The sequence below is a fragment of the Ursus arctos genome, unplaced genomic scaffold, assembly GCF_023065955.2.
Source record: "Ursus arctos isolate Adak ecotype North America unplaced genomic scaffold, UrsArc2.0 scaffold_18, whole genome shotgun sequence".
In the NCBI taxonomy this organism is placed as follows: Eukaryota; Metazoa; Chordata; class Mammalia; order Carnivora; family Ursidae; genus Ursus; species Ursus arctos.
Window position 1 is genome coordinate 25,341,922 of NW_026622852.1, and position 15,785 is coordinate 25,357,706.

General features: G+C 50.6%; 2 protein-coding genes across 8 annotated transcripts; both read right to left on the minus strand.

Annotated features, from left to right (window-relative positions):
- Nucleotides 1–656: 656 nt before the first annotated feature.
- PIGO (phosphatidylinositol glycan anchor biosynthesis class O) lies at nucleotides 657–8,744 on the minus strand. 7 transcript variants are annotated; one of them, XM_026506315.4, is made up of 11 exons: nucleotides 7,803–8,744; nucleotides 6,728–7,242; nucleotides 5,965–6,108; nucleotides 5,654–5,777; nucleotides 5,175–5,334; nucleotides 4,787–4,966; nucleotides 3,002–4,529; nucleotides 2,270–2,476; nucleotides 1,841–2,055; nucleotides 1,176–1,246; nucleotides 657–1,023 (listed from the first exon to the last, which is right to left on the minus strand). In XM_026506315.4, exons 2-11 carry the CDS (start codon nucleotides 7,236–7,238, stop codon nucleotides 894–896), a joined length of 3,270 nt encoding a protein of 1,089 aa, XP_026362100.1. In that variant the 5' UTR covers nucleotides 7,239–7,242; nucleotides 7,803–8,744; the 3' UTR covers nucleotides 657–893. The 7 variants fall into 7 exon arrangements, with proteins under 7 accessions (XP_026362100.1, XP_044242770.1, XP_026362099.1 ...); XM_044386835.3 differs by having other exon boundaries at nucleotides 6,728–7,268; XM_026506314.4 differs by having other exon boundaries at nucleotides 6,728–7,239; nucleotides 8,027–8,112.
- Nucleotides 8,745–11,964: 3,220 nt separating this feature from the next.
- Nucleotides 11,965–15,278, minus strand: STOML2 (stomatin like 2). The gene is made up of 10 exons (XM_026506312.4): nucleotides 15,170–15,278; nucleotides 14,792–14,929; nucleotides 14,225–14,324; nucleotides 14,028–14,086; nucleotides 13,835–13,936; nucleotides 13,545–13,679; nucleotides 13,247–13,391; nucleotides 13,048–13,127; nucleotides 12,658–12,786; nucleotides 11,965–12,245 (listed from the first exon to the last, which is right to left on the minus strand). Exons 1-10 carry the CDS (start codon nucleotides 15,212–15,214, stop codon nucleotides 12,108–12,110), a joined length of 1,071 nt encoding a protein of 356 aa, XP_026362097.1. The 5' UTR covers nucleotides 15,215–15,278; the 3' UTR covers nucleotides 11,965–12,107.
- Between the last annotated feature and the right edge of the window lie 507 nt (nucleotides 15,279–15,785).

Below are 15,785 nucleotides of genomic sequence, written 5' to 3' on the forward strand. Positions count from 1 at the left end.
ATTCTCAAACATCAAATCCCAGGCCTGACCCTTCTCCTCAGAGCCTCTCCCACCCTCCTTTGATGGACATTTCCATGAGAATTTCATGCCAGCACTTCAATAGGACACAGTAGTTGAGTTGGATGGACAGCACAAGAGACATGCATTAAATTTATAATTTTGGCTTCAAGTCGGGAACAATCAATGGGACAAGATGGAATGCTATGTAAGATGGGCAATTAGGTCTGATAAATAACAGCAAATGTTGGAAAACTAGGATGGCCTCCACAGAAGAGAAGGGCAAAGGGTGTTCTGGAGTGAAAGAACCCAACAGAGGAGAGAATACAGCACTGTTTGGGGTTTTAGACAATGAGTCTGTGTACTCCACAATGCCTGGGCTTGTCTTTCCAGCCGTCTCTGCTATCAGCCAAAGCATAAGAATTTAATAAAATTTCTTTACGTGGCAAAGAAAAATGGCACGTGGGATATCAGGAGTGATTTGGGAAGACGTAGGGGAAGTGAATTCAGACAACTTCAACCACTTCCCAAAGGTTTTCAGGTGTAGCCAAGTCTGCATAAGATGGCCGATGTTATCTGTGCCTCATGGGAGGTGAGAGTGACCCTCCCCCTAGTCCCTGTAGGTCAGTGGGGACTCCCCCACCTCTCAGACACACATATTCACATTATTATTTTATTCTTCTTTGGAGGCTACCCTCCAAAGCAGGAGTGAGAGAGCAGGCCCCACTATGATTTTGAATTCTAGAATAATGAAGTCCCAGATGTCTAGCTCCTGGCTGCATGGTGTTAAGAAGTGTAGATAAGCGTCTCTTGCAGATGATCCGGTACCTATACAGGCCAGGCTAGATTGTTCTCCAGCTCTCCCTGTGGCCACAAGCCAGCATTAGCAGCCTAGGCTACCTCTGCTGGGCCAGAACTAGCTGCCTGAACCAGGAGCTCACAGCACCATCCACTCGCATCACCAAAGCTATGCCCAGGAAAAGTCCCACGCTGCTCACAATAAAGCCCACGGCTTCAAAAATGAACCTGTAAATAAAGGTGAAGAATTCTCAGGGGACACTGAGAGTAGGTCTAGAGCCTTTTCCTTGATGAAACAAAACCTGTCCACCCTGATGTTCATTCTTTCCTCCAAGCTTCACCCTCCCCAACACCAATACTTCTCAAGCAAATCCACTCACTTGGGGGCAAACACCTTCCAGACCATGAGATGCCTGCGGAGGATGGAGGCTGCCAAGGCACAGGCCAGAATCTAGGGAGGACAGGAAAGGCCAAGTTACTTGGGAAGGAGGAAACAGGTCAAAGGGAGAGTTGCCATAGGCCCCTATGAAGAATGGGAGGAGTAGGAAAATAGTGCATGTCAGTGGAAAAAAACCTGGGTGAGGAGTTAGGAGATCTAATTCTTTTCCTGGCCCCACCATGACTCACTGTGTGACCCTGGGCAAGCACTATCCATCTGTGCCGATTACACTCAGGCTCTGCCTCCCAAGTTGGGAGGCAGATGTCAGTCACACCTTCTGCCTCTGAAGGGAAGGAGGATCCTTGACCACAGCCTGGGAAAGAATCCTGGCCATCACCTCAGTTTTTCCAGTCTGTCCACTAATGGAGGAATCCCCAAATGCAACCAGCAGGGTCCAGATCTAGCTTATAGAGAGGAAACGATCCAAGACTAAGATTAAGGAGACCCAGGTTTAATTCTCAATATAGCCACTGGAGGCCATGGCCTTGGGCAACCATTTTGCTTATCTGTACTTTAGTCAAGGCTCTCTCCCAGGGTTTTGGCCAAGTATGAAAGAAAGAACGTGATGTACACACATGAGAAAAGGTCACTAACTCCTGCACCCACCTGAATACCAAGGACAAAGAGGTACTTGAGGCCCAGCTGCAGCAGCGCTGCATTGAAGTGATGAGGTGCCTCCCGGAGCCGCATCTCCATCAGTGGCTCCTCCTCCTCCTCAGGCCTGACTCTGGCTTCAGCTTCATTCCCTAGGGGCTGCCACCTCTTCCGGGGCCCTTGACTCTCACAGAGGAAGGGCCAGAGCAGAAGCAATGGGCAACCTACTGCCTCAGAGGAAGGCAGGGCTAGAATCAGTGGAGGACCTAGGGACCAGGCCACCCTGGCCCCCAACCACCTTAGTTGACTGAGGCTCCACTTAGTATTGGCCAAAGGGTGCCAAAGAGCCAGCAAAACCACATCTCCCCACTCAAATCCAGGAGCTCCCTTTCCTTCCAGAAAGTCAGAGTAAACAATGGAAGCAAGGGAGGAATGAGGTACCTGCAAAGAGGAGATGGGAGGCAAAGGTGTTGGCTCCCACCAGCAGAGCAGGCAGCCAGGTGGAGGAACCATGACCCTCTGGGAATCCCACGAAGGCTGCATGCCAATGAATGGCTGGAAAGACAGGCTGGTGGCCCATGGAGTAGAAGGTCTGCGTGGCCATGAGGGCCCAAGCAGAGACTGCCTGCCATGGCACAGTAAAAGGACCTGGGGGGAAAAAAGGACCTCTTCACAGTCACATCCACTCCCTAATTCATAGCCTACTGCTCATGGTCATATACTCCTACTACTTCAGTGCTACATACACACACACGCCCCTCACCCCAACCTCCTTACATTCAACACTCTGCTATTCTATTTCCTCTTTGGCTCTAAGCCTCCATTTTTCTAATCTGAACTGCGGTCCATCTCTTTCTCTCACATACACACAGCTCACTGTGACATTACATACTCATAGTTCACCACTCCCATTACTGGAAAATCAGGAAATGCACTCCATGAAGATGTAGCATTGCCATTAAGAAATGAGGCTTGGAGTACTCCTGTCTCCCTCCTTCATGAACCTTGCTGGCCTTGAGAGCCAGTGGCAGGGATCAATTAGCTTGGCTACATCAGGAAGACCCTCCCCAACTGTGTGAAGGATCTGAGGAGCAACACCTCCCTGAAAACAAGAGGGGCCGAAGTCACATCACTACTGTCCTTGGATGAATCAAGGCTGAGAAATGTATTTACCAGGGGTGGTGATGGGTATCCCAGCAGCAAGCAGATGCAGGAGAAGGAAGCTCTGCAGAAACAGAAGCAGGAACACAAGGCTAATGCGCTCTGCATGCAATAGCAGAAGTGGGAAGGCCAAGAGGGTGAGAGCCGTGACCATAGCAGCTGAGTAGACACTCCCCAACTGGTAGGCCGCCACAGTCAGGGGGCCTTGGGATTTGGTCCTCTCTAGACGGCCCCGGAACTCCTCCTGCATATGTCGGTAGATTTGAGGTACCACATAATCCAGGTCAGCCCGAGAAGTGGGGGGGCCTGCGAAGGGAGTGAGGACAGTCCTGGGCCTTGGGGCACCCGTCGTAGCCTTCACTATCACTGTCACAGGCCTCCAGAGCAGCAGCACGAGCCCTGAAGCGGCCAACCCTGCCACAGCCCTAGGCAGCACAACTGATGCCCCAGCTACCAAGGCCCGGAGACGTGGGGGTGCTTCATCTGCCCCTGACGCCAGTGCCCAGTAGGCAGCAGTGCCCAGTACCATCAGGGGCAGCCCCCAGCGCACAAACAGCACAGAGGGCTCAGGGCTCTTGAGATTGCTATAGCGGCGAAGCCACAGGCGCACGGCAGCTAATAGGGCTACCAAAGCCCCCACACAAGCTCCATACCACAAATTCTTGGCTCGACCACCCACCACGGATGCCAAGGGACTCAGCCAGGGAGAGGAATGGCAAGCAGGTGTCTCTTCAGGGCAGCGATGAAAGAGCCCAGCTAGCCTTATACATAAAAGCAACCCGACTCCAAGTCCCAGGGCATGGGTGCCATTGCGCCGTGGTGGGCCTGTCGAAGCCGAAAAGCAAAGGCGGGGTATTGTGAGCAGCTTAGATGGCAGCAGCTTACCCTCCCAGTGAAGCTGGGCAACCAGGAGCAAGATGAGTGAGCCCAAAAGGAAGGGGGTGGCCCTGGCCTCAGCTACAACAAAGCTATCAGAGAAGAAAGCAGCAAAGCGAATGAGCAGGAATAACAGGACAGGCCCAGGGATAGGAAGCAGGGCTACCAGGGGCCTCTTGGACCCCCAGCCAGCCCAGGCTTTCCACAGAAAAGGCAGGAGTGAGCCCACTGCAGCCATGGCCCCTAGAACCACTGGATCCAGCTTCAGCCCAGTAGTTGTCAAGAGTCCAGCACACACTATGGTACCAGCCAGACCACAGGCCATGGGTGTTAGGAGGAGGGGGCGGAAGCAGAAGCCTGGGGATATTGCCCACTGGGATACCAGCAGGCAAAGAAAGCAGGCAGCAGCCATGAGAGCAGCACCCCCTGCCATGCGACCCAGAGAGAAACGAGCCCAAGACTGAATGCACATGGCCCGAACTCCCCGCAGGAACTGCTGCAGCTCAGTAATCACAGTCTGTAGTGCTGCCTCAGCCCCCTGGGGGCTCTGCAGAAGCCGCTGGTAGTCAGCAGAGGCCTTGGAGAAAAGGTTCTGCAGCCGATGAAGCTCCTTAACTTGAAGGTCCTGAGTCGCAGCTGAGTAGGTGTGAAGAAATCGGGATACCTGGCAAAAGTGGTCAGAGACCAAGGCAAGACATCAGAGATATAAACCAGGACAGAGGCAAGGATAGGTGTTACCAAAAGGGGTTTCTGGAAATCAGGGACCCCCTGTCCAGGACAGGGAGGAAAGGAGGGATAATGGAAGGAGGACATGGCTATGGAAAGTGGGATTAAGACCGAACAAATGACAATGGAGTGATCATTATGCTTCTCTTATGCCCACCCTAGGTCTGTCACCTGAAAGCCCTGCCCATCACCTACCTGCTGGGCATTGAGATGGAGAGCTGAGGCTTGGGCCAGAGCAGAGGAATGAGGCTGGGAATCTTCAATCTCTGAGAACAGCTCAGCCATCACCTCCCCGATGTTCCCAAATGGAATGGGCAGGCCCAGCAACAGGGCCAGCGTAGGCACAAGGCTGATTTGAGGAACTACCTCCGGCTCCTAGAGGAAAAGGAGAGGGGCCAATGGGTTCACCACAGAGCTGAGCTCAGGATTTGGGATGGAAGACATATGGACCTAGGTAGGAAATGAGTGGGGGATGCCCAGGGTCATGAATTTCGGGGCCTAAAATGGAGGGATCCACAAGAATGCTGTGATCATGATTTGGTTGAATACCAAGAGATGAGACAAAGCACACCCCAGGACTCACCTCTGGTGGGGCACCAGGAAAGAGGGCTTTGGGACTGTACAGAAAAAGTGCAGCCGAGATCTCTAGCTCACTGTCTCCTCCATGATCCCCAGTCACGGTCATCCCATGGTCCCCAATCACGACCAGCAGTGTGTCATTCTCCAGGCGCTCCACAAGTCCCCTGAGGGCCAAGAAATATGTCAGGAGGTAGGAATGGATAAAGATTTTCCTGGGAGACCCATTCACCCCCAGCCATAACTTCCATTAGGAGGCTCTAGACATTTGGCAAAGAGATGACCTCTTCAGTCATGACCCTACTGCCCAAAGCCACATGCTGAGTTACTCAAGATGGATGAGGCCCCTAGCTTCAGAAAAATGCCTAGAAAAGACAGAATTCAGCAAGGAAAGAGGCTCCAAGATAAACACTTTTTCTCTTGGGCCAATATATCCTAAGATTCTCAGACACAAACCCACTCCCCCAGCCAATATCCCACACTCACTGGATCACCTGGTCCATTTGGCTAAGTTTCTTGGCCATTTCAGGGTGGTGAGGGCCATACTTGTGGCCACAGTGATCCACACCCAGGAAGTGAGCAATCAGCATATCCCATTCACCACTGTCCACTGTGAAAGGAAGAACATGGAGCACAGGGGACTAAGGCCCACTCCTCAACCCCAGCCAGGCTCTGACACTATCTGAAGAGACACAATCTGAGGCCAATGCACCCATGGGAGGTTCAGAATTTGTGACCTGAAGCAGCCCTCCCCAGCTCCCAGTCTTAGTCAGGCCTGCCTCTGGTCCCATGCTCACTGGTTGGATAGAGATGTTCCAGTATGCCATTGTCCACTGTGTGCAGGTCTCTGACATTGAAGGATGGGAAGAAGAAAGCTTGGGAAAAAGCTCCAGGAAAAAGATCTTTCCAGGTATCATCTCCCATGAAGACCACACGCCTTCCTGCAGGGACATGAGAGTGGGTCACAGCCAGAGAAGGAGTCAAGGCAGAGGGAAAGAGAAGAGGAGGCCCTTTAAAAACTTTTCAGAAACCTCAACCATGCACTCAAAGGCACAGCAATTCCATCCAGCAACTCTTCATCCTTCAAAGCCTAAAATTTTCGGCCAGGAAGCTTTCCCTGATAATCATACGTTCTCTAATAACCAGATTTCTCACTCCTCTTCCTACAAAAGGCTCTGCTAGCTCTCAGTCCCTGGCTATCTCTGCAACTCTGTTTTTCCTGGGTATAGGCTGCTTTTTTCAAGTCAGTGAGTGAACAGGGCATGGACCCTCTACACTCTCCTCCACACCTGTGAGGATATCAGACTCACACCTTCTCTTCTTCATTGCTCTACTGCCCCTTGCTGAGAGCTCCCCAGAAGTAAAACCAACACTCCATGCAGATTAGAAATTCCAGAAGGACAAAGCCCACACCTGCACTTATTAAATGCGGGGCCCTGGTCTCTTTCTCTTCCTCTGTCCTCCCACAGCAGCAGTTGAACACCCAAAGTTCTGGCTCTCTAGCATCTAAAGAGAAAATATGCTCAAGTATTCCTGGCTTCCAAAGGGGCCCAAACTAACCTGCGCTGGCGAGCTGTTTAATGAGATTGTCTTCCACTATGGCATGGCTGGCAAAGTTACTACCAGCATCGATAAAGGTAGGCAGTGAGCCTGTGGTGAGGGCCTTGAGGCGCTGCATGGTGGTGGTGGGGGGATCAGCCTTAGATTGGTAGAGCTTGGCATGGTGGGGCTGAATCTCCAGGATCCTTTGCAAGGAGTCCAGTTTGCCCAGGAAGGGCAGAGAGACAGGAGGCTCTCCAGGACCGTGTGAGGGCTGAGGCTGGGCAAAGTCAAATCGCAGAGCATCTATCAGCACCAACACAACCCGAGAAAATCGAGAAGCCATCCAGCAGGCCCCAGGCTTCCCTTGGCTCCCCCACGGCTGGGACCCAGGGCCTGGAAGCTCTTGGCAGCTGCTATGGTTGGTGAGTTCCAAACGGGTGAGCAGGAAGCCACTGGTGAAGAGGGCAATGCCGGCGTAGAAGAGGAAGCAGACCCAGGCCAGGAAGAGCAGCACTGAGATCTTCTGCATCCTGCTGGTAGCGGGGAGGGGAATTCATCACTGTGGGGGTAAAAAACCAATGGATATTCTGGTCCCTCAATACAAAGCCCAGCTAGAATCACTTCCTCTTGGAAGCCTTCCGGAAGATAAACAGCCCCATAGCCAACCCAATGCAATGTTCCTCTCCACCAGTTATACCAGTGTTTCTGAAGATGCGGTCCGCAGACTATGGGCATCAACCTGGAGCAGCTGTTTAAAATGCTGATTTCCAGGCCCCACCCCAGATCTACTCAATCAGGATCTTTGGGGGTGGAGCATAGGGATTTGCACATGTACTCCGGGAGATTCTAATGATGAAAAGCACAGTCCACGAGGGAAGCTTATTCCTAGTGGTAGAATGCTCTCTGACAGCTCATTTCTCCACCTCTCTCCTTGCCAATCTCAACACCCCTGGGGTGGCCAGGGCTCGCAGCCGCAGGAGAACCCGGGCCGGAATGACGGCGCCGCCTGGTGGGGACCAAGAGGACCAAGGGGAGGAGTCACGCTCCGCTTCCGGATGGCCAGGATCGCCAGGAGACCGGAGTCGCGACCTACCCCACTCAGCAAAGCAGAGTCGCAGGGTCTTGAGCCTGTTGGGCCTAGCCGGGACCCACAAGTCCGGACGGCTCTGCTTCCTCTGGTGGGTACCCGGCCTTCTCCTGGGCACCCTGGCTTCGGTACTTGGCACGCTAGGCTGCGAGCTGAGGGGGATAGGTCTCTTCGGGAAAGGGAAGTAAAGAGCAGGGAGTACGAGTAGATTCTCGGAGACCGCGGCTCACCTTGAACGGCGCCCGGAAGCGCAGCGGCGACGCCTGCACACTGACACCACAGACAAGTATATGCCGGACAGAGCGGCCCGCGGGGGCCTCAGCGCCATCTGCCGGCGCCTCCGAAGAAGTTCGGCAAGGAGCGCAGGGCTGGCCACAGACGGAGAGTTTGACGAGAGGTCATATAGTTCAGCCGAATTAGGGGCAAGGAACTAAGAAGAGCTCGGGGAAGCACTGGTCATTCTTGGTTAAGACTAAGAGCTGTCCTTTTGGAATCAAACTTAGCTTGAATCCTAGCTCTGCCCCTCACTGGCATTATTGGGCATTACCTCATCTGTAAAGTGGGGATAAATAATACTATAATACTTACTTTCTCCTTTTTGCTTAGCTGACACCAACTGATAGATTTTATTATTCTCCCTCTTCATGCCTTTCACTGTATCTTCCAACTTAGTAATTTAAAAAATAATCCAATTTAAAAACGGGCAAAGGTCCGGCAGCAGGCTGGCTCAGTTGCTAGAGCATGGAACTCTTGATCTTGAGGTCATGAGTTCAAGCCCCACATCCGGCATAGAGCCTACTTTAAATAAAATAAAATAAAATAAAATTTTTAAATGGGCAAAGGAGGGGCGCCTGGTTGGCTCAGTCAGAAGAGCAGGAGACTTTTGATCTTGGGGTTGTGAGTTTGAGCCACCTTGGGGTAGAGATTACTTAAATAAAACTTGAAAACACAAACATGTCTTTTTTTTTTTTAAAGATTGTATTTATTTATTTGACAGAAAGAGAGCACAAGCAGGGGGAGCGGCAGGCAGAGGGAGAGGGAGAAGCAGGCTCCCTGCTGAGCAAGGAGCCGGAAGTGAGGCTCGATCCCAGGATTCTGGGATCATAACCCCAGTGGAAGGCAGCCGCTTAACCGACTGAGCCACCCAGGCACCCCTCACAAATGTGTTTTAAAAAAATAAAAAAATAAAAATGGGCAAAGGATCCGAATAGACCTTTCTCCAAAGAAAATATACACATGACTGATTAACACAGGAAAAGATGCTCAACATCATTAGCCATCAGGGGAATACTAGAAATACCACTTCATACTTACTAGGATGGCTATAATAGAAAAGACAAATAACGTATTGGCATGGATGCGGAGAAATTTGAACCCTCATACACTGCTTTTGGGATTGTAAAATGGTGCTTTGGAAAACAGTCTAGCAGTTCTTCAAAAGGTTAAATATAGAGTTACCATATGCCCCAGCAATTTCACTCCTAGACATATATCCAAGAGAAATGAAAAGCATATGTCCACACAGAAACTTGCACATAACAGTTCATAGCAGCAAAACAACCCAAATTGCCTTCACTGATAGATAAACAAAATATAGTATATCATACAATAGAATATTGTTCAGCCATAAAAAGGAATAAAGTACTGCTACATTCTATTACATGGATGAAACTTATTGAGGGAAAGAAGCCAATCACAAAATAGTATTTTATATTATTCCATTTACATGAATACATAAAGCTACAGAGACAGTTAAGTTAGTGATTTCCTAGGACAGGAGAAAGAGAAGAGTGACTGGAATGGGTACAGGGTTTTGGTGGTGGGGTAGGGATGGAGGAGAGATGATGAAAATGTTCTAAAATTGTGATGATTGCACAACTCTGAATATAAGTTACTGAATTTACACTTTATAATGGGTGAATTGTATGTGAATTACATCTCAGGAAAGCTACTATGTTTTTTAAAATATTGTATTTATTTATTTGAGAGACAGAGATAGAGCACGAGCGGGGAGGAGACGGAGAAGCAGGCTCCCCACAGGGCTTAATGCAGGGCTTGATGTAGGGCTCGATGCAGGCCTCAATCCCAGGACCCTAGGATCATGACCTGAGCCAAAGGCAACATCTGACTGACTGAGACGCCCAGGTGCCTCTCAGTAAAGTTACTATTAAAAAAAAACAAAAAACAAAAAAGCCTCTCCACTGGTTCACATTTCACAGTAAAGCCCAAGTTCTTGCAGTAATCCTACAGGGCCCTACAAGTCTATACACCAGCTCTGGCTTCTGCCTCTGACTTATCTAGCTGCCACTTCTTCGCTTAACTATTCCAGCTATTGCATCGTTCCTTCACTCTTCCAGTTACACTGGCCTCAAGGCCATAGCATTTAGAATCTCCCGTCAGCTTTACTCCCAAGGTACCCAAACGGGTCTTCCCCTCATCTCCATATCTAGCTCAAATGTAACATCCAGAGGCTTCCTGGAACGCTGACTTAATGTTACAGATTACAGCCTCCTCCCCAATTCCCCACCTCCCTTCCTTTCTTCTATAGCACAACTCACCAGCATGTGAAATACTAAACGTCTTATTATATGTCCCTTCCAAATAGAACTTAAAACTCATTGAGGGGTACCTGGCTCAGTGGGTGAGTATGGGACTTGATCTCGCAGTTTTAAGTTTGAGCCCCAAAGTTGCGTGTAGACATCACTTAAAAATTGAATCTTAAAAAAATAAAAATAAAATCTTAAAGGAAAAAAAAAACCCTTAAACTCATTGAGAGCAGGGAATTTAGTTCATTATTATATCTTTAGTGCCTGGCATGTATTTGGGGTTCAACAGTTATCAAATGGATACATGAGTAAGTTCTAATTCAGACATATGTTGAAAAATGTCATCCCTCCACCACCATCCCGATGTCTCCTTACTTTCAGGCCTCATCACCTGCTCCAGGATAGTTGAGGCTGCCTTCTTTACTGTCCTTTAGCCTCCTATCTCTCCTTCAAATACCCTGTCCACTTCGTACCAGGACAGCTGTATCTAAAATACTAATAGGACTACCTTCATCTTCCTAAGAATTCATGGCAAGGGGAAAAAAAAACCCTTCATTGATCCCTCCTTACCCTAAGGCTGAAGTCCAAATTCTTCAGTACTCTATCTCCCTGTGCTGTAGGCCTTGCCATACAGTTACACACTCTAACATCCCACCCTTCAGCCTTAGCAAACTCTGAATGTTCCAACTTCTCTGGAACAGTGGGCCTTTGCATATTCTAGTCCCAAACCTTCTAACCTGGTGAAGGCATTAATTTTTCCAACCTGAGCTCAACGGCAGAGTTGGCAGCTTTATTGCCCACACCAGAACTTTCTTCCATCATAGCACTTACCACTTTGTCTGTTTTCCCTGCCCAACCTGAGTCTGTGAAAGCAGAACCACTGGGTCTAAACTGGTTTTGTAACCTACGTCTAGCACTGAGCTTGGCACACGGTAGACATCATGACATTTTTGACGGAGTACTATCCTGCCAGGGTAGTTTTAAGCATTCAACAGTACTATCCTGCCAGGGTAGTTCTGTTTCCCATAAAAAATCCCCCCAGGGGTGCCTGCTAGATGGCTCAGTTGGTGGAGCAGGTGACTTTTTTTTTTTTAACCTTTTATTTGAGAGAGAGAACAGGCGCGCTAACGCAAGCAGGGGGAGGGACAGAAGGAGAAGGAGAAGCAGACACCCTGCTGAGCAGGGAGCCCAATGCAGAGCTCCATCCCAGGACCCTGGGATCATGAACTGAGCTGAAGGCAGACGCTTGAAAGACTGAGCCATCCAGGTGCCTCGAGCAGGTGACTTTTTATCTTGGGGCTGTGAGTTCAGGTCCCACATTGGCCATAGAGGTTACTTAAAACCAATCCCCCCAAATACCTGCTCAAATTCATGTCCCCATACTTAGTAGAAGGGGGAACTACACTCCCCTGCTGGCAGTTCAGCAGACCTGGGGCTTAATCCTTCCACCCTATCCCAAAGCTTCTCCTGAAGACAGAAAGGATGATTTTATTTACACGAGGTTTATTCTTACTCTTGGAGGAATCAGCTTCCCAGACCCGAGAGGACTGGAGGATGGAAGTAGACATCCAAGAAAAACACTGGTGACTTTCCCAACTTCATTCCCCAATCAAAGAGGACAGTTTCTGGTTTGCCACCGGCAAGTTTATTACATGATTAAAGTTCAAATAAAAAAATAATAACAAAATCTTGGCAGGGAAGCTAGAGCCAGAGTCTGGGAGTGCTGTTTCCCTGTCCCCAGTCTCCCTGGCCAAGCCCAGCTCCATTAACTCAGTTTGACTCGATCAAATTCCTCATCAAGACTTGCATCTGAGCCCTGGACATCTCTGCTGCTCCCACTGGAGACGGAGTCCTGGGCCCCTGGCACTGGGGCTTTGGTGAGGGCCCCATACACACCCATGGCCTAAGAAGAGGGACAGAGAAAGAGCCATGAGGACACATGGCAGAAGACACAGCCCAACCCACCAATGACTAAAAAGAAAGTGGGGCTGGGCCCAATAAGGTTGTTTTTCCTCTCTCTCTCTCAAGACTCAAACTTTAGAGTTGATTCTAGGAATCTTATAAACTATTAGAACAGGGTCACCCTCAGAATACCAGTACAGATATCTGCCAAAAAAAGAGACGTCTCAAGAACTCCCCTATCTCCGGGGGGGGGGGGGGAGTGTCTCATTCTTAGAGATTTAGTCTCTACAGAGACTAACAGGAGGTCTAAGTCTCACTCTGAAGGCCTCTATGGTGTATAAGTTGTGACAGTGGTGGTGGGGTCTCAGTTTCTGGCATTGGTGTTCTGTGCTGGGTCCTCAGGGCACTCTAACCTGAGCCACCATACTGGTGACGTCACCGGGGTTGGAGGGCAGCAGGATAGTGTTGGAGTCCTTGGCCAGCTTGGAGAACGCACTGACATACTGCTCAGCCACCGTCAGTGAGGCTGCCGCATCTCCATTCTGTGGCCACAGAAGGGAAAAAAATCACAGATCACAGACTTGGAGAAGGGGGTGGGGGCAGGGGGTAGATAGAGGGGACGGGAGTAAAAAGAAGTCAGATTCCTGGAAAAAGGATCAGATCACAATGCAGATCACAATACAAGAGATCATGTAATCTGGCTCAACGGAACCCACAAAGGCAGGAACTTCTCCCAAGAATAGATGAGAAAACCTCTTCCACTGTCAACTCCTGTCCCTGACTCCCACCCAGGGGCCTCTCACATGTTGTGTCAGAGCTGCAGCCAAGATCCGAATAGCTTCAGCCTTAGCTTTGGCCTTGGCCAGAACTGCACTGGCCTCTCCTGGAAGAAAAGAGACAAAGCTTTACTCATGAGGTCAGGGTATCTTAAAGCTCCTGTCGCAGCACCGACCCTCAAAGATCCATGCCCTGCTCCTCCCTCAGCCTCTACCCTCTGTGGACCTGCTGCCTGATTGATTTGTTCAGCCTTTTCCGCCTCGGAGGCCAGGATCTGTGCCTGCTTCTTCCCCTCTGCCACGTTGATGGCTGACTCTCGGGTCCCCTCAGACTCTAGAACTGTGGCCCGTTTCCGCCTCTCTGCCTCCACCTAGAAGCCCCCAACAAGCCCCATCAACAAGAAGCCAGAGTAAACTCTTACACAGACCTGCAACTGTACCCGTCATGATAGGGAAGGGAGTCCAGGTCCCCATGAGACTGGAGCATCCTGAAGTCCTCTTCCCTATCCCTCCCTGGCCCCCACCTGCATCTGCATGGACTCTTTCACCCGGGGTGGTACGTGGATATCCTTGATCTCATAACGGAGGCAGCGAATGCCCCAGCAGTCAGCAGCCTGATTGATGGCATCCACAATGCTAGCATTCAGGGACTCCCGCTCCTGGAAAAAGAGAGGTATAAATTCCATGGCTTCAACCCATTCATCAAGGGTCTAAGCTGAGAAGTGCCTCTGATTGATTCGTCTTGACCCCCAGAAAGGACTGAGAGTGCAAGGTGTGTGTCTTCCAAAACTAACCCTGGCCCAGATCTCCTTACCCGGAAGACTTTGTCCAGAGAGAGTTTGCCAAGCTCTGATCTCATGGTTGTCTGAGCTAGCTGTGTGACAGCATACTCAGGGTCCTCCACACCATAGCTTGCCTGAAAAGGGCATGGGTAGTGTAATAAGCTTGAGTGCAGAATTTTAGTGGGAAAAGCAACTCAGAAGCTGAATAAAGCAAGTAGCAGATACCTTGTAAGGGTCCATGATTCGTAGATAAAGGACTCCATCGATCTGCAGAGTTACATTGTCTACAAGTACAGCAGTGGGAGAGAAAAGGAAGAAAATCAGGCTTCTAATTTCCAATCAACTCTTTCTTCTGAGCTCTGGATCTCCTGCAACCACATCGTAATGGCCTCAGAGCACCCGTGTCACCCTAGACCCCTCACCGAGAGTCACAGCCGACTGCTCAGGCACGTTGATGACAATTTCCTTGAGACTCTGCACGTATCGGATCCGGTCTAACACAGGGATGAGGATGTTCAAGCCCTGGGAAGAGGAGTCATGGGTCCTCAGAAGAATGAGGATTTTAAGGTTAGGATCCAAGCTAGGCCTGGAGTGGGTATGGAATCAACATGTGGAACATTCCAAGTAAAGCAGAAAGCTGGGGGTGTCAATGGTAGGAAAGCCCAAGAGGATAGGAATACAAGGCTGCACATCTGAATGGAGGGGAGAGTGAAGGGAATAGGAACCAGCAGAGTAGAAGACAGGTGAAGCTGAGAGAGTGCACAGGGGAGATACCCAAGAACGGGGCCTGTGGGATGCTAAAGCGAATAGGAAAAGATGGTAACAGGGGTATAAGTATAAAGTTCAGCAGCCTGGGGCCTGCTAGGTCTGGCTGGGGGAGTTGGAAGCCAAAGGTGGATGCAGGATCGAAGGAGATCCCACCACATTCGACCATGTCATGAGGGAATTCGGCATCAGGCTGGCCCTGAGTGGGCAGAAGAGGTTCTCACAGGCTCCAGGATCCGATGGAATCGGCCCATTCGCTCCACCACCCAGGCCTCCTGCTGCGGCACAAACAGTACCACGGTGTTTCGGGGCAATCCAGAGGAGGCGCGACGCGGAGCACGGCCAGAAGCCTCTACGGAGCCCTGAAGAGAAGACAAGGATTAGCTGAGACACCAGCCGGCGGCGCACCCCGCCCCTGTCGGCGCCTATCCAGGGGGTATCTCCCCAACCCGCGACCCTAAAGAGTCCTCGGAGAGGAACTCACGTGGGTACCATGACCTCTGACCCCAGTTCTCTCACCAAACTTAGAATCCCACTTCTTCCCAGGTAAGGACCCAGGTGATCTCTGGCCTGACCCTTGGAGAAGGTTCCCCCGCACTCACCCTCAGCAAAAGGGCCCCAGTCCCCCGCGCCGCGCGCGCCAGCATTTCCCACGGCCGAAGGACCTCCGGAACCAACGAGACGAGGAGCAGAGAGGTCGCTCTAGAAACCCGGACCAGAGCCTTTCCTCCTGTATTTCCACTCCCCCAGACGTACTTCCGGCCGCCTGCTCCCCGCCCCCAACCTCAGCCAATCAGCGTTACTTGGCTGAAGTGTGTATCAAAAGGTTTCCTTGGATATGCAGACCTAGAGAAGGCCCGAGGCTGGAACTTGTTCTGGTTCTCGTTGATCGAGCCTGAGATCCCGGACATGGTGACTAAGGAAGCTATTTTCCACGTGCAACTGGCCCAGAAACACCTCCCACCGAGTTCTTTACCTCCATCCGAGACTCAGTTTACCCTTCCGAGCATATAAAACGCCCCTGTCACCGTAACGACCGGGAGATTTCGAGCTCTTTGCCACGGTTGCCATAGTGACATTGTCAGGTAGTCCTGCTGCGTTGTACGCAGCCCTCCCACTAGGGACTGACCCCATTCCCGTTGCCATGGTGACTGGGCCTAACAATGCCCAGTGATTGGACTGAGATTTCCCGTTCCCCTCTTTTCCCAAAGCACCATA

Coding starts and splice junctions, on each gene's coding strand:
- PIGO (XM_026506315.4), bottom strand. CDS start 7,238: ATGCAGAAGATCTCAGTGCTGCTCTTCCTGGCCTGGGTCTGCTTCCTC. Junction 4,967..5,174: donor TTCCTGGTGCCCCACCAGAG/GTGAGTCCTGGG, acceptor CTTTTCCTCTAG/GAGCCGGAGGTAGTTCCTCA. Junction 2,056..2,269: donor CTCCCATCTCCTCTTTGCAG/GTACCTCATTCC, acceptor CCTCTGAGGCAG/TAGGTTGCCCATTGCTTCTG.
- STOML2 (XM_026506312.4), bottom strand. CDS start 15,214: ATGCTGGCGCGCGCGGCGCGGGGGACTGGGGCCCTTTTGCTGAGG. Junction 14,325..14,791: donor TCCATCGGATCCTGGAGCCT/GTGAGAACCTCT, acceptor TCCTCTTCCCAG/GGCTTGAACATCCTCATCCC. Junction 13,128..13,246: donor ACAAATCAATCAGGCAGCAG/GTCCACAGAGGG, acceptor CTTTTCTTCCAG/GAGAGGCCAGTGCAGTTCTG.